The 27,094-nt window shown below is 43.5% G+C and overlaps 1 protein-coding gene across 4 annotated transcripts in view; it reads left to right on the top strand.

Annotated features, from left to right (window-relative positions):
• The window catches only part of FAM78B (family with sequence similarity 78 member B), a 63,938-nt gene that overhangs the window by 24,827 nt on the left and 12,017 nt on the right, over window positions 1-27,094 (top strand). Inside the window, exon 1 of one of the 4 annotated variants that reach the window (XM_069968964.1) lies at window positions 7,295-7,657. The exons of the other annotated variants lie outside the window; for them this stretch is intronic. Within the exon in view, the coding sequence (XP_069825065.1) occupies window positions 7,638-7,657 (20 nt within the window). The 5' untranslated portion in view covers window positions 7,295-7,637. Of the gene's footprint in view, window positions 1-7,294; window positions 7,658-27,094 lie in introns of those variants that run through there. 4 annotated transcript variants of the gene reach the window in all.

The raw sequence follows: 27,094 nt of genomic DNA, 5'->3' as shown, positions 1-27,094 counted from the left end.
CGGACAGAGGTGGCAGCAGAGAGCACTGTGTCAGACTGGAAAGAAAACACCACTTCCTGCAGGACGCACAGCACCTGATAAGTATAGGAAGACTTGACATTTTTAAACAGAAGTAAATCACAAATCTATATAACTTTCTGAAACCAGTTGATTTGAAAGAAAAAGATTTTTTGCTGGAGTACCCCTTTAATAATCCAGAAGCCTTTTGTTGCAATATGGCGGCATTGGTATGGGTTTTATATACTGTATAGACATATACAAAGTCAAGACAGACATCACTGAGCAGTGGCTCAGATGTAGAGCGTCCATTTAAAGTGACAGGCAACTATTTATAAAGCGTACAGCTCTGCAAGGGAGAGTTTCCAGTTCATCCCCCTTACGTGCTGACCTATAAAAGTCTCCTCTAAATGGATGACAAGCTGTGCGGCTTGCAGGAATCACCTATCAATTACTCAGTCTTGCGATTGATTTCTCGTTCCTGTAGTAGTGCTGCGTCAGACCGAGGGTTTACAAGAATCCCTTATATAGCTCCTTGCTGTTTAAGCCTCGGGCTAAATAGCAAAGAGCTTTCACCTGACACATCTCCTGCCATCAGTCAGGCAAACTACATGACCACAACATGGCCGGATACTCGGCCTCCGTCCTTATTAAACAGTCACATCAGATCAGACACGGACATCTGATCTCTTGGTCAGAAAATAAACCTCCCTGATTCTCCCATACATGTGCACATTCGGATATACTATGGATCAATGAAAGTTGACGGGGTGAAAGAGGGTGTACGCAAATGTTTTTTTTTAAAGAGTTATCCAGGATTAGAAGAAACACAGGTACTTTCTTGCAAAAAACAGCGCCACCCCTGTCCTCAGGTTGTGTGCGGTATTGTAGCTCTGCACCATTTACTTCAATGGAACTGAGCAGCAAAACTCCACACTAGGGATGGTCCGAACCCTCCGAGGTTCTAGTTCGTAAGAACCCGAATGCTCGGCATCAGATTCCCGCTGTCTGCCCGCTCCATGGAGCTGGTGGATACAGCGGGAGAACCGCCAGGAAAACTGGGATACAGCCTATGGCTATGGCTGTATCCCAGTTTTCCAGGCGGTCCTCCCGCTGGATCCGCCCGCTGCACGGAGAGGGCAGACAGCGGGAATCATTACCGAGAGTTCGGGTTCGTACGAACCCGAACCGAACTCGGTTCGGACCATCCCTACTCCACACCCAAACTCAGGAGAGGTGCTATTTCTGGGGGTGAGTAAAAACGTCCAGGTTTTATAGGGGAACTCTAGCGAAAATATTTCTCCTTCAAATGAACTGGTTTCATAAAGTTATATAGATTTGTAATTTACTTTTTTAATACTAATCTTTTTCCGTCTAACACAGTGCTCTCTGCTGCCACCTCTGTCCATGTCAGGAACTGTCCACTCTGGACAGTCCCTGACATGGACAAAGGTGGCAGCAGAGAGCACTGTGTCAGACTGGAGAGAATACATCACTTCCAGTAGGACATACAGCAGCTTAAAAGTAGAGGAAAACTTGAGATTTTTAATCGAAGTAAATTGCAAATCTATATAACTTTCTGAAACCAGTTGATTTGAAAGAAAAAGATTTTTACCGGAGTACCCCTTTAACTCTGGGAACATGTGCTAAACCCCATTTGACATTAGAGCAATATCCTAGCAAAATGGCAGGGTCCATATTCTATGCGAGGACTTCCGAATTTCCTCATGTAAACCCATACACAGAGCAGGACTGTATACATTGTATCAGGTTCTTATCTCCTGTGTACTTCCAGATTCGACTGGCAAGAACATAGATAAAGGTTTCGCTTACAAGTGAGGCCGGCGTTACGTTACAGAGGGTTCTCGCACTGACACTGTAACTGAGACGTGGAAGGGAGTTGTAGAACAGATACATGTATTTATATGTATCATATGATATGATGTCCCCAGTATGGAATGTGATACCTTTACAAAGGTATAGACTTAAAGGGGTTATCCAGCGCTACAAAAACATGGCCACTTTCTTCCAGAGACAGCACAACTCTTGTCTCCAGCTTGGGTGGGGTTTTGCTGCTCAGTTCCATTGAAGTGAATGGAGTTTAAAGGGGTTATCCAGCGCTACAAAAACATGGCCACTTTCCCCCTACTGTTGTCTCCAGTTCAGGTGCAGTTTGCAATTAAGCTCCATTTACTTCTATGGAACTGAGTTTCAAAACCTGCACCCAAACTGGAGACAACAGTAGGGGGAAAGTGGCCATGTTTTTGTAGTGCTGGATAACCCCTTTAAAAGTATGCCTGTCCTAGGGACTAGTGTTTGGCGGAGTTGCCAAAGGGTACTATTAGATGGGCCGTTGGGGGCCTGATAATAAATGTAAACGAGCGCCAATCTGCTAGATCGGCGCTCGTTTACTGGGCCTATTACACGGCCCGATAATCATTTAACAAGGGCTGCAGGGACATCGTTACCGATGTCCTTGCAGCCCTTGTTTAAACGTTATACATTACCTATCCAGGCTGCAGGTCTCCTCTTCCTCTGTGCTTCTCCCCGGATCAGCGCGCTCGAGCTTCAGAGCAGCCTGTCTCAGCTGACAGGCCACTCAGCCACTCAGTGGCCGCGGCGGTCCCGGACAGTGATTGGCTGAGCGGCCTGTCAGCTGAGACAGGCTGCTCTGAAGCTGGAGCGCGCAGGACCTGGGGAGAAGCACAGAGGAAGAGGAGCCCTGCAGCCTGGATAGGTAATGTATGTCGTCAGTTGCCGGTCGCACACCGCTATTACACGTAGCGGTACGCGGTCGGCGCCTGACAATTATAGGTCAGAACCTATATCAACGATCAGCCGATGACAACGATCATTGGCTGATCGTTGTCTTTATTACACAGAACGATAATTCTGTTATCGTTCTGTGTTATAGTACCCAAACTCTTTAGGTTCGGCAACGTTCTCTGGACCCGACCGCTCAGCATCTGACTCCTGGCGTTACATGCCACCCTAGGAAAACATTGATACAGCCATAGGCTATATCCATGTTTTCCTGGCAGTCCTAGAGTGGCTTCCAACTTCTCCAGATGTCAGGAGTCAAATGTCGATCGGTGAGGTTTATAGAACATGGGGGAACATGAACAACTCTGCTCAACACTACATGTCAAAAATTTTTATTGTCGGGGCTGAGTGTTCTGACCAAGGCCGATCACTAGAATAAGTGCCCAAAAGCGTGCGTCTGCTCTGTGCCTACTTGGCTGTCCCGTAGACAGTCCCGTCGTGGTCATGTGACACAGAGTCGGCGTAAGGGCCCTATTACACGGGATGATTATCGTGCAGAAAATCATTATATTGTTTGAATTAAAACGATAATTGATCCGTGTAATTGCAGACAGCAATCGAAAAATCGTTCTTGTGTCATTGATTGTTGATTTAGATCTGACCCTAAAATCATTGTTAATAGTTCGCTGTAATTACACATCTGGGTTGGAACGATTATCGTTCAAATTTTCGGAATAGCGATCGCATTTGATCGATAATCGGCTTGTGTAAACACAGTGAATGATCAAGTGACGAGCGCGAAATCGTTCATTTTGATCTTTCAACATGTTCTCAAATCGTCCTTCGTTGTTCGCTAAACATTCGCAGATCGCTTTGTGTAAACAGTCTTTCACAGATTTACCCTATGTGAAAGATGGGCTTAAACAATCGTAAAAACTATCTCAATAACGATTTTTCTTACGAATTTTATTCTAAACCGTGATTGTTATAAAAGCCAAATTGTTACTTCGAAATAGTTAATCGTTTCGTGTAAACGCAGCATCACAACTATCATTCTGTGTAATATGGTGGATGATTTCAGGTTACCGATAAACAATCTCATTTGCCATCGTTTATCGCTAATTCATTAAAAATCGCTTAGTCTAATAGGACCCTAATGGTCCGTCTACACAAAGCGATAATTCGCCCAATCGATCGTTTAACGTTTTTAAAGCAACAATTTGCTTTTTATAACGATCAGCATTTAGACAAATAAATCATTAGAAAAATCGTTAGAAAATTTGTTAGAAAAATCATTTTGCGTTTTTTTTTTTTTTTTAAGATCGCTTCAGCCTATCTCACACTAGGGGGGAATCTTTGAAGGACTGTTTACACGAAGGGATCTGCGAATGTTTAGCGAACGACCAACGACGATTTGAGAATGTCGATTTCTCGCTCATCGCTTGATCGTTTGCTGTGTTTACACGGAGCGATTATCGCTCAAATGTGATCGTTATTGCGAAAAATTCGAACGATAATCGTTCCGTGTGAACGCACCATTACCATGCACTTCTCCCAGTTCGTTCTAGAGATCGAAACTTTTAAAATGTCTCTTTGAGATATCAAGGGTTTCTCGTAATGACAGTGGCCGTCTAACAGACCATCTAGTCTACCAGTGACCACGTCCGGTCTGTTTCCCAAACATATGTGTTTAGTCTTCAAGACACAAAAGCGTAATATACAGAGGAGAGATGGGGGTACTGTGTCATCTAGGGAAATAGGTCATTGCAGAAATACCCACCACACTGTGTGGCATCATTGGATTGTAATTACAGTAATCTCTTCCCTCCCAACCCATAACTAGCTGTAGAAGATTCATATTATTAATACTAACCTGTCATAGTTCACGTTTTTTTTTTTACTTTTTTTTAATTTATTTTTTTTTATCAAAACTGCTATGACATTTGCCACTAGCATTGAACGGCCAGGTAGTGCACTTGTATTCAGAGCATGAATCATTAACCACAACTTGCCGGAGATAGTGGTGGAACCAGCTCTCAATCCAATTACATTCCATTACCTTCTAAACCAATAAACCTTATTTACATCTCCTCACTTGTCTGCAGCGGCCAGTGCGATGGTGCCCAGATATACTATATCCTAGGCCACCCGTCTAGTTTCTGCTTACCTTCTCATTGATACAGATAAGATTTCTTTGAATAGTGGAGGTAGCGGTAGCAGACCGGAGCGGGTGGTACAGTCATAAGTCAGGGGTAGGAAACCTTGGCTCTCCAGCTGTTGCAAAACTACAACTCCCATCATGTCTGGCCATCATGACAACGGTCATCAGCTGATCGTTGATATAGGTATAGACCTATAATTGTCGGGCACCGACCGCGCATCGCTACGTGTAATAGCGATGCGTGGCCAGCGCCTGACGATTTGCAAACTGTATACATTACCTATCCATGCTGCAGGGCTCCTCTTCTGCTTTGGTTCTCCCCGGGTCCCACGCGCTGCAGCTTCAGAGCGGCTTGTCTGAGCTGACAGGCCGCTAAGCCAATCACTGTCCGGGACCGCCGCGGCTACTGATTGGCTGAGCGGCCTGTCAGCTAAGACAGGCTGCTCTGAAGCTGCAGCGCACGGGACCTGGGGAGAAGCAGACCGCAAGAGGAGCCCTGGACCATGGATAGGTAATGTATGCAGTTTAAGCAAGGGCTGCAAGGACATCGATAACGATGTCCATGCAGCCCTTGTTAAACGATTATCGGGCTGTGTAATGGTGCGTTTACACAGACAGATTTATCTGACAGATCTTTGAAGCCAAAGCCAGGAACAGACCATAAACAGGGAACAGGTCTTAAAGGAAAGACTGAGATTTCTGCTCTTTTCAATTCCATTTCTGGCTTTGGCTTCCAAAATCTGTCAGATAAATCTCTCTGTGTAAATGCACCATAATAGGCCCAGTAAACGAGCGCCGATCTAGCAGATCGGCACTTGTTTACAGTTATTATTGGGCCGGGTAATAACACCCTAAGACTTTAGGATTGACTTTATGTAGTGTGTTGGAGATAAGGGAATAGTGTTTTTGGGTGGTCTAGCTATTGTTCTTGCTACCGTTGTGATAACATATGAAGGTGTTCATGGATGTCATTCTATCCTATCGGTCCCTTTCTGTATTGGAATGCTTTGATAGTGGCGGCGGGAAGGGATCTGCCATTGAGTTTCATCTCATGTTATTTTTAGATTTCCTATGTATATATATATATCCATAGCGGCGTCGTGTCCTCTAAGAGCAGTACTCCGCTATCATAGACTGCATTTTTACTAAAGTGGCTGTATCCTCACAGCAACCCCTTCTGCAAGAGAAACCGTGGAAGCTGCAGCTGGCCGTATAGTATCTCTACAATGGTGATATAATGTGCCAGCCTTTCAGATGAAATGCCAACCATATAGTAGGAATGCCGCATACAGGAAGGATGGAATTTTTTTTTTATTCTCTCAAATCAACTGGTTTCAGAAAGTTATATAGATTTGTAATTTACTTCTATTTAAAAAATCTCAAGTCTTCCAGTACTTATCAGCTGCTATATGCCCTGCAGGAAGTGGTGTATTCTTTCCAGTCTGACACAGTGCTCTCTGCTGCCACCTCTGTCCATGTCAGGAACTGTCCAGAGTTTTCTATGGGGATTTGCTACTGCTCTGGACAGTTCCTGACATGGACAGAGATGGCAGCAGAGAGCACTGTGTCAGACTGCAAAAAATACATTACTTCCTGCAGGACATACAGCAGCTGATAAGTATGGAAAGACTTGAGATTTATTATATAGAAGCAAATTACAAATCTATATAACTTTCTGAAATCAGTTGATTTGAAAGGAAAAGATTTTTGCCGGAGCACCCCTTTAACATGACAGCGAAACAGAGGGACCAATCTTCCAAAGAAAGCAAATTTGCTAATCCAATGCATTTGCAAAATTGCTTTCTTTTGCATTTCCCATCTCCTAACAAATGTTTAGGTGGTGAAAATACTCCTTTAAACTGTTAATTTGCCCTTTTAAGTCAGTCTGAGCCCTTTTAAAGATGTTATGGGGGAGATTTATCAAACATGGTGTAAAGTGAAACTGGCTCAGTCGCCCCTAGCAACCAATCAGATTCCACCTTTCATTTTCCAAAGAGTCTGTGAGGAATGAAAGGTGAAATCTGATTGGTTGCTAGGGGCAACTGAGCCAGTTTCACTTTACACCATGTTTGGTAAATATTCCCCGGCCTAGATGTTTTCCTGACTACTCCCCCCTTTTTACTGTGATCACTCAGACCTTAAAAGAACCGGAATAATTGCCAAATCCAGTGAGAATCCTCTATAGCATAAGAAAGATTTCCCTTCCTTCTGTACTAGATGCACATGAAAGATGCATGGGCCGAATGTCACACTACATTGTGTATCATCTGCGGCGTTAATTACGGCTCGGCTCTCTACATAGGAATTACTGGCGTTTGCCGCATATCCGTGGACAGATTGGGAGCTGGCGGATTGCCAGTCAGGCACAGAGCATGTATATTTCATGTGTGTCCTGCCTCCAGCAGATGATGTAACATGGATCACTTTCCGCTGCTATTGATTCTGGAGACATTAGCCTGCGTCTTCGCTTTGGAGTATATGAAATGTAGATGCAATAAGCAGCCATATAATAAGGAGGGGGTTATAGAAGTCTTGGGATCATGGATGACATTTAGCCGGCTTTCATGTCCACCCCTGAGCAGCTGCCTGTCATTGTATCCTATCTACACTATCATTATTAGGGAGAAGGAGGTTCGTCTTCCTCATACCCTTATTTTCCTGCCGCTTAATCATTCAGCCTGTGTATTCCACTTCCGAGGATCCGTGCTGGAGATGAATGCCTCTAATGTCTTCTGTGTAAGTGGGGAAGCAGATGTATCCGTTCATTCTCCGGCTCTGTTCACACCAGTATCGCGGCTTATATTCACACTGGAGCGGTGATATGATGGACACAAGCGCTAATTGTCTTATAATGGTGACAGCCGTAAAGGCTTCCATCATTTTTGACAGCAACAATGGAGCAGTGTATATAAGTCCTGGAATTGATGGAATGGGAGCACCGAATATGCTTAAAGGGGTTATCCAGCACTACAAAAACATGGCTACTTTTCCCTCTCTCTTGTCTACAGTTTGGGTGGGGTTTCAACCTCAGTTCCATTGAAGTAAATGTAGCTTAATTGCAAACCACACCTGACCTGGAGAAAAGAGAGGGGGGAAAAGTGGCCATGTTTTTGTAGCGCTGGATAACACCTTTAAAGGGGGACTCCAGCGAAAATCTTTTTCTTTCAAATATAGATTTGTAATTTACTTTTATTAAAAAAATCTCAAGTCTTCCCATAGCTGCTGTATTTCCTGCAGGAAATGTTTTATTTTCAGTCTGACACAGTGCTCTCTGCTGTCATTTAAAAATCTCCAATATTCCAGTACTTACCCTCTGCTGTATGTCCTGCAGGAAGTGGTGTATTTTTTTCGAGTCTGACACAGAGATCTCTGCTGCCACCTCTGTCTGTAACAGTAGCTGTTCAGAGCAGGCAAAGTTTCCTATGGGGATTTTCTCCTGCTCTGGACAGTTCCTGACATGGACAGAGGTGGCAGCAGAGAGCACTGTGTCAGACTGGAAAGAATGCACCACTCCCTGCAGGACATACAGCAGCTGATAAGTACTGGAAGACTTGAGAAGTAATTTACAAATCTGTAACTTTTTGACACTAGCTGATATATATATATTATTTTTAATAATAATATTTTATTTTTTTTAGCGAAGTACCCCTTTAAACCTTGTGCCATAAGGGATATATGATTCTTGTATTTTTGAACAAGACCTGTTCATTGTAGTTAACAGTTCTCATTCACTTGCACTTTGTATAACTCAAGAAGAGTGTGGATAACCTATAGACCAGTGTTTCTCAAACTGTGAGGCGCCCCCTAGTTGTTGGTGAGGCCCAGCTGAGGAGCCAGTTTTCACTAAAGTAACTATGATCAGCACAGTCCTTTTGCTGTTTGCTAAAATCTCCATTTTAGCAACACTATTAAGTTTTGTACTTACTTTATTAAAATATAGAGCTTGGGAGATGGGTAAGAGCTAGCCCTAGCATTAAATGGACTTTCACCACAGATGGTGAGGCCCAGGCACCCTCTTGGTCAGTCTGGCATTGCCTTGGTCTGTTGGGTGAGGCTTCAGTAGAAAGAGTTTGAGAAGCTCTGGTATAGACATTAGGCTAGCAGCGCCACCCTGCCATGTGACATATGCAACGCACTACTGCACCCAGCTAGCCCTGCACTATACCATCCTACATAGTGAAGGGATGAGCTGTGCCGATCCTACTCTTTCTGTTTACTGTTGATTCCTCGAGGGTACGATACTGAAGGAAGTCATTTCTAGAAGTGATTTTAATAGGTAGTGACTGTAAATGCTAGGTGTGAAAACTCTGCCTGCGGTGCCCGTATTATAGTCTGGTGTGAATTCAATGGATTTAATTAAGAGAAAAACAGCAATACAAGCTGTATACATGTAGGACAGTGAGCGGAAACCATACTACAACATGTATAATGGAGAAGGGGTGCGCCGATCGACTCCACCAATATTGAGGTGGGGCTCAGCAATGGTGTCACTCCATCACTGCAGGACGCCAGATAGATATATAACTACAACTCCCATCATGTCTGGACAGCCAAAGCTAAAGCTTTGGCTGTCCAGGCATGATGGGAGTTGTAGTTTTGCAACACTTGGCGAGCCAAGGTTCCCTGCCTGGGTTAGAGTCTTCTACCCTGCTGTTAGTTTCCCTTTAAGAATGTTAACCCCCCGTCTTAGTAATTCCAACCCCTTCCCTATTATATATATATATATATATATATATATATATATTATAATATTTTGAAGGGCTTGACCAGCACTAGACCTTAAAATAAACCTGTTCTATTTACTTGTCCCATGCCAGTCCGCTCCAGATTCTAGGTCACCACTGCGGGCAGTAATTGTCTCTTGTTTGCATGTACTATAATGTGTGGGAGGACATACTGTAGGAGATGAGTGGCATTGCTGCCGCCACGTCAATCTCTCCCCCTAAAGAACCTGCAGCCGTAGAGCTGCTCTGTAGCTGACAGCTGGATTTTGCATCTTAAAGGAGTAATCCAGTTAAGAAAAAAAATTTAAATCAACTGGTGTCTGAAAGTTATACAGATTTGTAAATTACTTCTCTCTCTAAAAAAGAAAAAGACAAAAGTTTTCCAGTACTTATCAGCTGCAGTATGTACTGCAGGAAGTGATGTATTCTTTCCAGTATGACGCAGTGCTCTCTGCTGCCACCTCTGTCCATGTCAGGAACTGTCCAGAGCAGCAGCAAATTCCTATAGAAAACCTCTCCTGCTTTGGACAGAGGTGGCAGCAGAGAGCACTGTGTCCGGATGAAAAGAATACACTACTTCCTGGACAGGTAAGTATAACTTTTTTCTAAGCCAGGTTGAGATAGCATCGGTAAAGTCTTGAGCGCCAATTATTATTAGTAGAAGAATAGAGATGCCTAGAAGGAAACTGTTACAGGGAGTGCTTTTCTTTTTCTACATTACTTGAAGGGATTCTGTTATACTAGAACATTATTTTTCTACTTCTAAACCCTGAGTACCTTCCTTAATCCTTGTGACATTTCAATGGATTTTACATTCTGTTTTCTACTCCTCATCAGTTGCCGATTTTACCATTTCATGTTTCCCAGTTGAATATTACATTTCCCTGAATTATCCTAGAACCCAAAGTGCACAAACATTTTCTTATATTCTTTCATATCGTGTTCATTATTTGGATACAATGATTTTGGCGGTAAAGGGTGCAGGCACTCCTGTGCTTTCCTGTTTGGTGTGCCAGTCACATGGGGGGGATTTATGAACAGTACGCCAGATTTCCCACTTCTCCATGGCGTACGCCTGGCTCGCCCGATGGGCAGGCTGGGGGAGCTTGCAGGGGCGTGATGAGGCGTCAATGTAGCAGTAAAACTTGTTAAAGGGGTACTTCTATTTAAAAATCTCCAGTCTTCCAGTACTTATCAGCTGCTGTATGTCCTACAAGAAGTGGTGCTTTCTTTCCAGTCTGACACAGTGCTCTCTGCTGCCACCTCTGTCCATGTCAGGAACTGTCCAGAGCAGGAGAGGTTTTCTATGGGGATTTGCTACTGCTCTGGACATGGAAAGAGGTGGCAGCAGAGATCACTGTGTCAGATTGGAAAGAATATACCACTTCCCGCAGAACATACGACAGCTGATAAGTACTGGAAGAGTTGAGATTCTTAAATACAATTAAATTACAAATCTATGTAACTTTCAGGCACCAGGTGATTTGAATTTTTTTTGTTTCTCTGGAGTACCCCTTTAACATGCTTCTTTGCTCCAGGATGAGTATACAGAGATTGGCAGGGGATTGTTTTTTTTTGTTTTTTTTTGTTTCTTTTTTTCATATTTTAGACCAGATACGTTGTTTTCGGCATAATGACTCCGCTGCAGAATTTTCTGCATTTTTTTTTTAGTGATTTTGTTCTGAAAATTTTCCGCAGGGTGTAAATGGTTCAGCGTTAAAAATGGACAATTAAAACTATATACGAGCATTGTCGTCTAGTGGAAGTTTAGAAATCTCCTGCCGAGACTCAGACAAAAGGTCATCAGATGTTTTCCGGAATCATTAAGGCGTCTTATGGGAGCGGCGCTATAGCGCAGGAGCACTTATGGACGTGTCTGATGTGAAGATGACAATGTAAACAGATGCGTCTGACAGCTCCCCATGTCACCTGACAGCTCCCCATGTCACTGAATAGCTCCTGACAGCTTCCCTGGTTCACAGCAGATCTAGCACTATAGAAGCAGCCGGCTTGTCTTTCTGCCTGCATCCTCTCTGCTGCTTCCCACCTCCATCAGTGACATCCAAAGCGAGGATTCATCTTCTCTCCCAGATATTAAGGAGCTTATAGCGGGGATATTGGACAGCAGCAAGAATTCAAAGCATTTTCAGCATTTGGCCAGCTCCCTGCGCCTGAGCCACCAGCTGACTCTGAGAGGGGGGCGGGGGGGGGGGGGGGGGGGGGGGGGGGAGAAAAAGCCCAGAGAAGCAGTAACTCTTTCCTTCCTCCCCGTACAGCCGGCGCCAAATCTGTTATTTTCCTTCATTAGCGGCGCTGCCTGTCACCTCCGCGCTTCATAGCTTTATTATCGCCAAACTTTTTGATATTAAAGCAAATTATGAATAAATGAAGCCGAGAGGACAATGTTACAAGGGATTGTTCTCCGTCTGATGGGAGGAATATTATATGTCCTGACAGTAAATTTGGGTCATATACAGTTCTGAATACTTTGTTGCAAAATTAAACATTAAAAATTTTTTTTAAGGTCAAATTGATTTTAAAGGGGTTCTCCGGTGAAAATCTTTTTCTTTCAGATGAACTGGTTTCAAAAAGTTGTATAGATTTGTAATTTCAAATCTCAAGTCTTCCGATACTTATCAGCTGCTGTATGCCCTGCAGAAGTGGTGTATTCTCTCTAGTATGACACAGTGCCACCTCTTACCGTGTCAGGAACTGTCCAGAGCAGGAGAGGTTTTCTATGGGGATTTTTTCTTTGGAGTACCCCTTTAACTTGATGCTGAATGTAGTCATAAACCTCCATGTCATCTTGGATTAAGTCCTGTATATTATATGATGGGGCCTTAATGGCTCAGACTTGTTTTCTCAGCACATTCTACAGATGCTCAAGCAGATTGAAATCTGGAGAATTTGGAGACCAAAGCAACCACTTTAAGGGCCCTATTACATGGAGCAATAATCGGCCTATTACATGGAGCGATAATTGGGCCGATTCGGAGGTTTATCACTCCATGTAATAGATCAACGTGTAATAGATCAACAATCAGTTGATGACAACGATATTCAGCTGATCGTTGATTTAGGTTTGGACCTAAAATCACCGGGCACCGACTGTGCATTGCTATGTGTAATAGCGATGCCCGACCGATGGCTAATATTTCTCTGAACACCTGATACCTTACCTCTCCCCACTCCCGGTGGCTGCAGCGTCTGAGCGTCCTGTCAGCTGAGTTCGGCTGAGCGGCCTGTCAGCTGACATCCCGGCCTGTCTTTGGCTGAGCGGCCTGTCAGTTGACATCCCGCCTGTGTTTGGCTGAGCGGCCTGTCAGCTGACATCCCGGCCTGTCTTTGGCTGAGCGGCCTGTCAGCTGACAGGCCGCTCAGATGCTGCTGCTCAGATGCTGCTGCTGCTGCTGCCAGGACCGGGAGCACAGGAGAGAAGACCGGGAGAGGTAAGGTGTTGGGTGTTTGGGCTAACGATGTCCACGCAGCCCTTACTGCCCAATTATTGGGCCTTGCAATAGGCTCAGCAAACGATCACCAATCTAGCAGATCGGAGTTCGTTTACTAAAATGATTCGGCCTTATGCTGCGTTTACACAGAACTATAACTGTTCGAATTTTCGCAATAACGATCGCATTTGAGCGATAATCGTTCCGTGTAAACACAGCGAACAATCAAGTGACGAGCGAAAAATCGTTCATTTTGATCTTTAAACATGTTCTCAAATCGTCATTTGTCGTTCGCTAAAAAATTCGCAGATCGCTTCGTGTAAGCAGTCTTTCAAAGATTCACCCTGTGTGAAAGCATTGATCGCATGTGATCGCATTAACGATTTTTCTTACTCATTTTTTAACGATTTTTCTATAAAAACCAAATCGTTGCTTCAAAATCGTTTAACGATCGATTGGGGGAATTATCGCTCCGTGTAAATGCAGCATTATTCGGCCCATGTAATAGGACCCTAAGTCTGTGTCATCTTTATATCAATGAGCTTAGCATTGGTTCACCGATTGCCCTTATTGGACGAGCACCCCAGAAGACCGGCCATTGTGGGGACACTCCGACCCAGTTGTCTAGCGTTCACAGTTTGGCCCTCGTCTCTGTAGCTCAGGGGGGAGATTGATCAAACATGGTGTAAAGTGAAACTGGCTCACTTGCCCCTAGCAACCAATCAGATTCCACCTTACATTCCTCACAGACTCTTTGGAAAATGAAAGGTGGAATCTGATTGGTTGCTAGGGGCAACTGAGCCAGTTTTACTTTACACCATGTTTGATAAATCTCCCCCCAGATCCTTAAATGTGTCGGCCATCAGCAACTGACTGATCACTTGTCGCCTACTACTTCCCCCTCTTCGATAGGCGCCAATGAGATGAGATAATCCAGGTCATTGACCCCAGCTCTCCAAATGTATATATAGCAATACCCCGGACACTGCGCAGTCATCTATCATAATACCTCCGTCCTCTCAGCTGACCGGGTCCTGATGCCAGGCTTGTTCTGTGTATACACAAGCGGTCAGGATTGCAGCGTCATGCCGAATGCTCCGTGCTTTCAGAAGCCGGTGGATATCATTAGATTCCTCTAGGTCTCTATTGTGAGGACGCTGCGGAGCCGGAGCTGGAAAAAGAAAAAATCCTCCTGGATTAAAAAGAGAGAATTGTAGCCGGCATTCAGCCTGGTCAGCAGAGCATGCAGAGTATTTTCATGTTTGGCCAATTACGCCAAGGTGTAATATAGAAAACATTGAGCTGAACAAGTCATCCGGAGAACATGGGTTAGCGGGATGTGAAGCGGGCCGAGCGCTGCGCCAGCTGATGCTGGGGGAATCCTCTGCTGGGGTTAAACAAGTCCTGGAAAGGCGACGCAAAAAAAGGGGGATTCTTATAGTAAGCTGAGATTCCTGGACACCTAGAAATGCGGCTGGTAGAGTAGAGCTGGGGTAGGGAACCTTGTCTCTCCAGCTGTTGCAAAACTACAACTCCCATCATGCCTGGACAGCCAGGAGTAGAGACGTCAGGGTATTGGTGCCATGTACTTATACATGTGGCTATAATAGCAATTGGATATGTGCAACTAGTGTCGGCAAGTTATATTTACTTCTATTTAAAAATCCCTAATTTTCTAGTACTTATCAGCTTCTGTATGTCCTACAGTAAGTGGTGTATTCTTTCCAGTCTGACACACTGCTCTCTGCTGCCACCTCTGTCCATGTGAGGAACTGTCCAGAGCAGTAACATCCCAATAGAAAACTTTTCCTGCTCTGGGCAGTTCCTGACATGGACAGAGGTGGCAGCAGAGAGCACTGTGTCAGACTGGAAAGAATACACCACTTCCCACAGGACCTACAGCAGCTGATAAGTACTGGAAAACTGAGATTTTTTAAATAGAAGTAAATATAACTTGCCGACACCAGTTGGGTGGAAAATATTTTGTTTAAAAAAGTAATGATTTTGTTTGCACAGCTTCACTTGAGGGAAACATGAAAATAAATAGTTCTTTATTCTAATAAAGATGTGATAGTAAATGTCCCCATCAATCCCTACTTTCCTATATAGCCTAGCATGCAGAGCACCTGTTCTCACCTCACATAGGAAGACCCAGTACATGCCCTAATAAATAGTTTTCTCTCTCTGATGCATTTTCTGATAAAAAAAAAAAAAAAAACATGGCCACTTTCTTTCAGAGACAACATGACTCTTGTCTCCAGTTCAGGTGCGGTTTGCCGTTAAGCTCCATTCACTTCAATGGAACGGAGCAGCAAAACCCCGCCCAAGCTGGAGACAAGAGTGGGGCTGTCCCTGAAAGAAAGTGGCCATGTTTTTGTAGCGCTGGATAACCCCTTTAAGAACTCTGTTCTGGTCTTATGACGTGACCATAGAGGCTGTAATACCAAGTAATGGGTTACCTTTACTTCATCTGCTGCTCATGCTCTTTTCTCTTCTGTCTGTTGTTTCAGGCTCGGCCCATAGGACGCGCACTTGCTCATCCACTGCTTCTTAAAGGGCCAGTGTGCACCCAATCCTGCCTCTTTCTAATCATATTCCATTAACTTGTATACCCCACTCCACACCCACTCAACCTTGCCTGAGGAGGACCCCAAGGGTTTCTAGCAGAGATGAGCGCAACTCAAGAATGCTCCAATCCAGCCATTCGGCATTTGATTACCGGTGGCTGAAGAAGTTGGATGCAGCCCTAGGAAATCCAGAAAAACATAGATACAGACTGTGGCCTATGGCTGTATCTGTGTCTTCAAGGCAGCCTTTAGAGCTGCATCCAACTTCTTCAGCCACTAGTAATCAAATGCAGAAAGATCAATAGTTTCTAGTGATCCAGATAAGGGTGTTTGGTGATTGTGTTTCTGCTACAATGACTCCCAGACCGTCGAGGAGATTTATCAAACATGGTGTAAAGTGAAACTGGCTCAGTTGCCCCTAGCAACCAATCAGATTCCACTTTTCGCTCCGCACAGACTCTTCGGAAAATGAAAGGTGGAATCTGATTGGTTGCTAGGGGCAACTGAGCCAGTTTCACTTTACACCATGTTTGATAAATCTCCCCCTTTGTGCGTGTTTTCCTGCTCCCTTGTACTATGTACACAGATGCCAGCAGCTCAAGACCTCAGTTAGGCATAATCGCTCCGTGTAATAGAGACAATAATCAGCCGATGAGACGATCATCGGCTGATCGTTTATTTAGGCCCAGACCTAAAATCATCGGGTGCTGACCGTGCATCGCTATGTGTAATAGCAATGTGCGGCCGGCAGCTGACCATTCAACAGTTTACATTACCTGTCTACGTTCCCGGTGTCCTCCGTCGCTCTGCTTCCTCCCTGATACCACACGATGCAGCTTCAGAGCCGCCTGTCTCAGCTGACTGGCCGCTCAGCCAATCACTGGCTGTAGCGTTCCTGGCCAGTGATTGGCTGAGGGGCCTGTTAGCTCTGACAGGTGGCTCTGAAGCTGCAGCCCACGGAACCAGGGAGGAAGCAGAGCGACGGAGGACACCGGGAACGTGGACAGGTAATGTAAACTGTTAAGGCAAAAACTGCACAGACATCACTACCGATGTCCGTGCAGATCTTGCTAAACTATTATAGCGCCGTGTAATAGTGGGCCTACTACACGGCGCTATAATACTTTGGCAAGGGCTGCACGGACATCGGTAGTGATGTAAACGATCGCCGATCTAACAGATAAGTGCTTGTTTACAGTATTGATCGGCCCTTGTAATAGCACCCTTAGTCCCCTGACAAATCTCTTGTTTACGGCCTGCTAGACCAGACGTCCCCTACATCTGGAGCACTTCCAGAGGTTGCGACCAGGTAGACCCCTGCAGCAGAGACTAATAGAATAGTATTAGATAGAATAGAATGGATCAAGAAGAAACAAGGGGTTTCTTAGACAACACCCCCGGGGTGGCCCAGAGGCAATCCGGTTGAGTGGTGCAGCGCAGCAGATTCCTATCCGTTGAGTCTTTGGGATATGGGCGAAGCTCCGAGGCCCATCGTACACCCAGATCCTGGCGTCATGCCCATCGTACACCCAGATCCTGGCGTCATGCCCATCGTACACCCAGATCCTGGCGTCATGCCCATCGTACACCCAGATCCTGGCGTCATGCCCATCGTACACCCAGATCCTGGCGTCATGCCCATCGTACACCCAGATCCTGGCGTCATGCCCATCGTACACCCAGATCCTGGCGTCATGCCCATCGTACACCCAGATCCTGGCGTCATGCCCATCGTACACCCAGATCCTGGCGTCATGCCCATCGTACACCCAGATCCTGGCGTCATGCCCATCGTACACCCAGATCCTGGTGTCATTCCCATCGTACACCCAGATCCTGGCGTCATGCCCATCGTACACCCAGATCCCGGCGTCATGCCCATTGTACACCCAGATCCTGGCGTCATGCCCATCGTACACCCAGATCCTGGCGTCATGCCCATCGTACACCCAGATCCTGGCGGCATGCCCATCGTACACCCAGATTTTGGCATCATGCCCACCGTACACCAAGATCCTGGTGTCATGCCCATCGTACACCCAGATCCTGGCGTCATGCCCATCGTACACCCAGATCCTGGCGTCATGCCCATCGTACACCCAGATCCTGGCATCATGCCCATCGTACACCCAGATCCCGGCATCATTGCTTCTCATGATAATGTCCAAACGGAAAGCAAAAAAATTGTGATGGAAACGGTTATAAATAGTGGAGTATTTGATCACTTCTGCATAAATGATGACGTTGCGGCTCATCTATCAGAAATAGAGCAGGTTGCTTAATACGGCAATGTTCTAATGTTAGGCGGCATTAATGACCTGGATATTGATTGGTATTGTGGGACTTCTAGTGCTGCCAAGAGAACGCAAGATTCTCTTGACTTTTTTGTGGACTGAGGATAAGAAGCAACATAACAATTGTGCCGTGTACAAATTTAAATTACTTTGCTAAAACATCGACCAACTGGACCCCCCAGAGTGTAATAATGCGAGAGCACCCCGCACGTCATCCGGCCTCCATATTGGCTGACCGTATACGGATGCACAGATTCCCCATATACAGCAATGCGGTATCTGTTATGTTGTTTCTCCAGTAATCTGTCTCCAATCTCTCATCCGCAGCACTCCAAGCTCGGCTGGCACTATGCTAAGTGCAGAGGAGAGAGTCTTGGCAGCAGTCATGTCATACCGTTCCCCATCTCAGCCTACAGGAATAATCTCAGTTTTCAGATAAATTTAGGTGAAGAACCTCTATGACTTTTATATTGTAAACCATCTGTCCCCCGACAGTGTGCCTGTATCTCTGCAGAGGCTTTTATTACATGCCATTCCTCTGTTACAGTGTCTGCCACATATACAGGGGCCATGTTCAGACTTATTTCTAGTTCATTTTCCATTAAAGGGGTACTCAAGTGACAATCTTTTTCTTTCAAATCGACTGGTTTCCAAAAGTTATATAGATTTGTAATTTACTTCTATTTAAAAATCTTAAGTCGTCCAGTACTTATCAGCTGCTGTATATCCTGCAGGAAATGGTGGATTCTTTCCAGTCTGACACAGTGCTCTCTGCTGCCACCTCTGTCCATGTCAGGAACTGTCCAGAGCAGGAGAGGTTTTCTATGGGGATTGGCTACTGCTCTGGACAGTTCCTGACATGGACAGAGGTGGCAACAGAGAGCACTGTGTTATACTGGAAAGAATACACCATTTCCTGCAGTACATACTGCAGCTGATAAGTATGGGAAGACTTGCGATTTTTAAATAGAAGTAAATTACAGATCTATATAAGTTTTTGAAAGCAGTTGATTTGAAAGGAAAATATTTTTCGCTGGAGTACCCCTTTAATATCTTAAAGTGGTTATACATATTAGATGAATGTCGGCTGAACCTGCTGAAATCGGCAGGACTGACCACCGTCTAATGCGCTTTATGGCGTCCTAATTTCTCCACTGATGGCCGATGGCAGATGGGTCGGGCACATTGGATTTCTCCTGGGAGATGTGACGTTGCTGTTAGAGGTATCATCTGGCAGCAGTGTTTCCCCTTCTGTCAATGGCGGAGTGAGCCATGCATGCATATGTATAGGGGATCGCCAGTAATAGCTATGGGGGGGGGGAACAATGGTTCAGTCGTACAGCCAGCTCTAGTAGTCAGACAGTGATTATGGATTGGTGACTCACCTGAGAGAGTCAGACTCGGAAGCCATTCTTACTCACATCATTTAGCTGTACACTCAAGGCTTCCATGTAAGTGACAAACCGATCCATTTCGGAAGACATCGGAGTAAATTTTAGCTGACAAACAGAAGAAAAATAATCTCGTAAATTGTCATCGTTTCCTCTTAGCCGCGGCTAATAAATCCTACTCCGTCTGCGAGCGAGAACAGAACAGCCATAGGAGGCAATAAAAGGACGAGTCTGTGCATAGTGATACATGGTGTAAATCTGTGCAAATCGCAGTGTCCTCAGCTGCCCTCCATGTCATTGTCAGGCCGCACGTGACGGTCTGTGCTTCCCCAGTCAGTGCCGGGATCCCTCCAGGCAGCCAGGTCAGATTAGGAGGAAAGTCTTCAATGACTGCCCATCACAATCCCCCTGTTCATTATGATGAAGATGTGAAGCTGCCTGCAGGGCCGGGGAGGCCTGCTGAAACTCACTCCCAAGCCCCTGCCAGGATTAGTCGGTGCTAAATTTTACAGCTCATCCCAGTCATATATTTTGGATCCCTTCACAGTCGGAGAGCCCACATGCATCTGAAAGCTACAGTGATGAACAATGACTAGTTTGCCATTTGATTTATATCTATGTAAAGCAATGTAGTATGATAGTGTCATGGTTAAAGGGGCACTCCAGAGGGAATTTTTTTTAATCAGCTGGTTATACAGTTGTTAATTTAATTCTATTTTTTTTTTAAATAATGCTCCAGTACTTATCAACTGCTGTATGTCCTACAGCAGGGGTATGGAACCTTGGCTCTCCAGCTGTTGCAAAACTACAACTCCCATCATGCCAGCTGTCCACGCATGATGAGAGTTGTAGTTTTGCAACAGCTGAAGAGCCAAGGTTCCCTACCCCTGACCTACAGTAAGTTCTGTATTCTTTCCAGTCTGACACAGTGCTCTTTGCTGCCACCTCTGTCCATGTCAGGAACTGTCCAGAGCAGTAGCAAATCCCCATAGAAAACCTCTCCTGCACTGGACAGTTCCTGACATGGACAGAGGTGGCAGCAGAGAGCATTGTGTAAGACTGGAAAGAATACACTACTTCCTGCAGGACATACAGCAGCTGATAAGTACTGGAAGATTTGAGTTTGTTTGTTTGTTTTAATAGAAGTAAATTACAAATCAGACAAGATCAACAGATTTTCCCTACATGAAATCTGCAACATTCTGGTATTCTGTGGATTAAGCAGCACATTCTAAAATTTACAATGAGCGTACAAGAGAGTCATATTCATGTAAGTGGTATCTAAGGAACCTCCTTTACTTTGAGTACATAAAATATACATAAACATAAAAAATAAGGCATGCTCACCTACCCTGATCCCCCCACAACTGACGTTCCCCTGCCTCCAATCCCCACTTGTCACCACTTCTCACTGTACATCTCAGTACTAACTTGGCCAATCAGTGGTGAGATGGGATGCTGCTGCCGCCAGTGATTGGCTGAGCAGGCAGTTCCTACTGGGACAACTTGTGTCTTAGAACCAGAAAGAAGTAGCAATGGGCTGGAGACTATAGAATGGCAGCTGCGGGGGATCAGGGTAAGTGAGTATAACTTATTTTATTGCCCCCAGCCATAAATAAAAAATGTAGAAATCCCCATTAAAGACACTGTTTAGGACTAAAAGAAAAAAGAGGCTGTACCGTTTCATGCTACATGGTTTTTCAAGCCGGGAAAACATAGTACAAAATCTTATTATAAAGGCAACTCTTAATGGGAAAATATATGCAAATTAGATTTTCTCTAGAGCCATCTCTCCAGCCCACCAGTCCCCTGCCCTGTACTTATGGGAACCCCCGAAACAACAGTCTACAGCCAACCTTTTATTTCAGAGAAGACTTAGCCTGGCTAATATAAGATTTTCATTCCCCTAGAGGAAAGTAAATTTGCATTAAAGAAGCACAAAAAGAAGAAAAAAAATTCTGCCTTCTTTCATGTTGCTGCCGGATTCCCCATGTAGTCGATATTGTGTAGCGCTGTGTTTTTATGGGGATGATAAGTAATAAGGTCCCTAATGGCGGCCATAAATCACGGTAGGTGGTCGAAGCCAATGGCCCCACAGTGAGGGCTGAAATCTTGAGGTGTGCTAATACATAAGGTTATATTGGATATGTCACCATCATAATAATCAGGATGGATGGCCGGGGTGGACAGGAGCGGCCGTTGTGTGATTTGTCGCTTCACTCTCCCTCCTTGGTTTGCAGCCATTGTGTTTCATACTTAGATAAGGGAAACCAGACCGTGACTCTCAGGGATAGAGAAAGCACTTACACAATCCACCAAAGCTGCGGAAAAGCTGATGAGAGTCCATCCTCCTCCCGTCCAGCTTCATTACTATGTAATTCTCCTCTGTGACATGCTTCTTACATCTCTGCATCCCACCCGCCGTCCATCCTCTGCCTGCTCTACGTTCAGTCACTCTCTGCCTCATAAGGTTTTTTTTTTTTACTTATATAATCCTTTTATATTAGATTGGGAAGTCACAATCTGTGTCTAAAATAGCAATTTAAGAGGCCAAGACATGATTGCAACCAATCTGTTTGCTACATAATAATACATACTATACTGTATAAGCCTAAAAACCATACATACTATACTGTATAAGCCTAAAAACATACATACTATACTGTATAAGCCTAAAAACCATACATACTATACTGTATAAGCCTAAAAACATACATACTATACTGTATAAGCCTAAAAACCATACATACTATACTGTATAAGCCTAAAAACATACATACTATACTGTATAAGCCTAAAAAACCATACATACTATACTGTATAAGCCTAAAAAACCATACATTCTATACTGTATAAGCCTAAAAACCATACATACTATACTGTATAAGCCCAAAAATCATACATACTATACTGTATAAGCCCAAAACACCATACATACTATACTGTATAAGCCTAAAACACCATACATACTATACTATATAAGCCTAAAAAAAAACATACATTCTATACAGTATAAACCTAAAAACCATACATACTATACTGTATAAACCTAAAAAACATACATACTATACTGTATAAGCATAAAAACCATACATACAACATACTATACGGTATAAGCCTAAACACCATACATACTATACTGTATAAGCCTAAAAAACCATTTATTCTATACAGTAAAAACCTAAAAACCATACATACTATACTGTATAAACCTAAAAACCATACATACTATACGGTATAAGCCTAAAAGCCATACATACATACTATTCTGTATAAGCCTAAAAACATACATACATATTATACTGTATAAGCCTAGAAAACATACATACATACATACATACATACATACTATACTGTATAAGCCTAAAAAACATACATACATACTATACTGTATAAGCCTAAAAAAACATACGTACATACTATACTATACTGTATAAGCATAAAATACATACATACATACATACTATACTGTATAAGCCTAAAAACCATACATACATACTATACTGTATAAGCCTAAAAAACTTAAATACAACAAGTTAGGCCCTATATATTAAAGTAAATGTCTTGTCTTGATATTTCTTAGTATTTTTTGCTGTTTTGTACATTGTCATGGGGGCAGCCATTTTGTCTGACCTGTATCTTACAGCATTTAGTGACATGCTTTATGGCAGCCCTCCAAAGCTTTAGCTTTGGCTGTCCCAGCATGATGGGAATTGTAGTTTTACAACAGCGGAGGGCCAGTGATTCCCCCATCCCTGCTTTAGAACTTCTCCGGACCCATCTTTGTATGGGACATGTTAGTAACTATGCTCCTTTTTTCAATACAATGATAGTAAAGCAAGAGATCAGAAAGTGTTACACATACATTGGGGAAGATTTATCAAACATGGTGTAAAGTGAAACTGTCTCAGTTGCCCCTAGCAACCAATCAGATTCCACCTTTCATTCCTCACAGACTCTTTTGAAAATGAAAGGTGGAATCTGATTGGTTGCTAGGGGCAACCACTTTACACCATGTTTGATAACTCTCCCCCATTGTGTTACTCTTACCTGAAGCCCTTTGCTTTCCTGTACAGGCATAGAGCACGTTATAATTCTGTAGCTTTATTCTTCTGTATGGCTGGTTAAGAACGTGACTCTCAGCCATAGTCCGGCTCAGTGAGCTCATAGGTGACATAATGGCGGTGAACTCTAGTAATTACCGGGTCACCTATTTTATTAGCGGTTCAGAAACTGCTGAGGTAAAAAGGGAAATTTCATGCTTCACCAAGGTAAATAGTGGGAAGAAAGAAATGGAAATTGTTACTGAAAAGGATAATAGTCAGTGACCCGGGAGCTTTATATAGCACATATTTAATAAACTCATCCATCACTGCCCGGTCAGCTCCTATTACTATCAGAATGGTTTGCTGACTGCTTATTCCAGGGTCAGCAGGGTAACCTTCCAGAGAGAATGATGCAACTCCTGGCCAAAACTTATCCCAGCACTTAGGCCTCATTCACACCTTCAGTCATTTCTCACGACCGTATGTTATGTCCGCAGTCGTCACCTGCGATCGGCAAAATAAAAATAAATTAGTCTTTCAGTACGTATCAGCTGCTGTATGTCCTGCAGCAAGTGGTGTTTTCTTTCCAGTCTGACACAGTGCTCTCTGTTGCCCCCTCTGTCCATGTCAGGAACTGTCCAGAGCAGCAGCAAATCCCCATAGAAAACCTCTCCTGCTCTGGACAGTTCCTGACACAGCAATCAGCATGTGGAGTATAATATATAGTAAGTGCATAAAAACGGACGCAGTTTGTAGATACAGGATGGAGCTGCAGATACCCATAATGCAGTAGCGTAATACAACAGGCTAGAATAGAGAAGCAGGGCTGCTGTCATAGATGTGTGCGGTCACATGACAGAAGGGGGGGAGGGGTGTGTCAGATCAGATGGTAGTTCTTTTGTATGTTTACATGATTTCATAAGTTCTGTTACATACTTTTTTTTTTTAACAAGCATAGTTTTTTTTTTATTTTCTGTGCGGACACTGTGACATTGGTTTACCCATGCTTTTTTCTTTATAGCCTTTCCATTTTCTATATACTTGTGCTACATTGTATACACATCTAACTGGGAACAACCAACATCTTTTGCCACTTTTACTGTTGAATTTCCATTTTGTTGATGTTTTATAATCTTTTTTATAATAAACATATCTCTCATTGGAGTCATGTTATCTTTCACTAAGCTCAGTCCACAGCTCGGTAAGCTCTCATCAGCCTTATAATGGGAGTTTGGTTTAGAAAAGTAAAGTACAAGCAAGGTGATTCCATAATTTTTTCCCTCAACATTGTTTTATATTTATATATATATTTATTAATTTGCCAGTGCTGTTTCAGAAAATAAGTGGAAATCAGAGTTTGCTGAAAACTTGCTGCAGATTTAACCCTTGCAACAATGAAATTGGTAAAAACCTCAGTGGGAATCCGCAACAGAATAAGCTTTGTGCAGAGTGGCTGCAACATATGGATGAGATTTGCAAAGTCCCATGTTGCTGTAATCCTCGGTGGATTCTCCCTCTTCAAATCCACACGTAAAATCCTCATCGATTCCCTCGGTTCAGCATCTTAGAAGTAAAAACTCATAAATATGTACGTGGCAGCGAGGATTATATACCTGTAGTATGCGGACCCCAGGGTGTACATGTCATGTGCTTAATAAACAACAACACGCTATGATAATAACTGTGGGAGTATTGCACTGTAATCTGTGTAGTGGATACTTGGATAAGAAACAGTGAGAAACATGGCAATGAAATTTTTTTTTTTTTAAATCTAATATATCATTTCAGTTGTCAAAAAACTTGAAAAATAAAATACCTAAAGGTGCCCATACACATAAATTGGCTTGTAACTGTTTGGGGGTTACTCTGCTGGCGTTGTTTATGGGGGAGCAGTTTGCTAACACTGTGATGGCGCCTTGGCTGCCTCTATGGGAGGATGACTTGTAATTATGGGAACAACGTAAATATAAAAAGATTTGATTCTTAACACCTTAAAGGGGAACTTTTTTAATATAATAATAATAATAATAATAATAATAATTATTATTATTATTATTATTATTATTATTATTATTATTATTTTCAAATCAACTGGTACCAGAAAGTTACATAGATTTGTAATTTACTTCTATTTAAAAATCTCAAGTCTTCCAGTACTTATCAGCTTCTGTATGTCCTGCAGAAAGTGGTGTATTCTTTCCAGTCTGACACAGCGCTCTCTGCTGCCATCTCTGCCTGTGAGAGGAACTGTCCAGAGCAAGTAGCAAATCCCCCTAGAAAACCTCAGGACTGCCCCCAGTGCACCAAAGAAGCTCCAGAATGCCACTGACGATTTTAAATTTTCGATTTTGCCGAATAGCTGATTTCGAAGACTAGGTGCTTTGGGCTACACACTCATAAAAGTGGGTTAGCATACATGATTATGATGTTAGATCCACTTTAAGGGGTTAAACAGCAAGGACCTGAGTTTTCTCCGATCCCGGCCATTAGTGCCGGAAAATCATTTAAGCTAATTTGCAGCTAATCAACAGATGCCCCGATCTCCTTCATATTTGTGTATATTTAAAGGGGCTGTCCAGGCTTAGAAAAACACAGCCGCTTTCTTCCAGAAACAGCACCCCTCTTGTCCTCAGTTTGGGTGTGGGTTTTGCAGTACAGTTCCATTGAATTAAATAGAGGGTGGTGCTGTTTTTTTTTTTTTAAATTCTGGATTAAACCTTTCCATCCCAGGCACAAGGAGTTTCTGGCATGTCCGGCACATGATCTCAGAGGCCAGCGATTGGCTCCGGCGATCACATGATCACTACTACTGTATATATAATGCTATAATAGGATCTATCAGCAGCAGTTAGTACCCTGCTTGCTGATGGTATATCCTTGAAATACTCTGAAAAATATGTAAAAACAGTAACGACATAAGAGATGCCGGAGATTATATTATATTAAATGCCGATGTAACTCACAGGGAAAGCTTTATTTTCCAAGGGTTTTACATAGAGCTGAGCGCGGTGGTATCAGTAAACTACAGTGCGGTATTATAGACGGCCTGCCTGGGCTTCCTGGTAAGAGCGTTCATCTCTTAGCCTGTATTATCAGATTTATGTTGCTCTGTATAATGGATGATTTAGTATTAAAATTGTGCTCCTGTCTGTTCCCAATGTTTTATAGTCTCACATCCGATTATTGAGAAAAGGGTCAATTGGAATCCAATTCTTTACTGCCGTGCCAAGATTTGCTGGAGACCTGAATCCGACGCAATATAAAATGGGTCAATCAGTGCTTTGTTATTCCGAAAAGATCATCCTCAGTGTTTCACAGTGCGTTTAGAGACTCTGCCGGGGGATCCAGAGTTTTTTTTTGTTTATCCTGACTGGGATGGGGAACCTTTGGGCCTCCAGCTGTTGCAAAACTACAACTCTCATCATGCCTGGACAGCCAAAGCTTTAGCTTTCCAGGCATGATGGAAATAGTAGTTTTGCAACAGCTGGAGGGCCGAGGGTTTCCCATCCCTGGCGTAAGTAAATACATGTAGAGAGTATTATACACTGCTCAAAAAAATTAAATAAAGGGAACACTCAAATAACACGTCCTAGATTTGAATGAATGAAATCTTCTCATTGAATAGTTTGTTCTGTACAAAGTTGAATGCGCTGACAACAAAATCAATGGAAATCACATTTATTAAGCAATGGAGGCCTGGAT

The sequence above is a fragment of the Dendropsophus ebraccatus genome, chromosome 4, assembly GCF_027789765.1.
Source record: "Dendropsophus ebraccatus isolate aDenEbr1 chromosome 4, aDenEbr1.pat, whole genome shotgun sequence".
Classification (NCBI taxonomy): Eukaryota; Metazoa; Chordata; class Amphibia; order Anura; family Hylidae; genus Dendropsophus; species Dendropsophus ebraccatus.
Note: the sequence above shows the minus strand (reverse complement) of the source record. Positions and strands in the feature narration are given on the sequence as shown.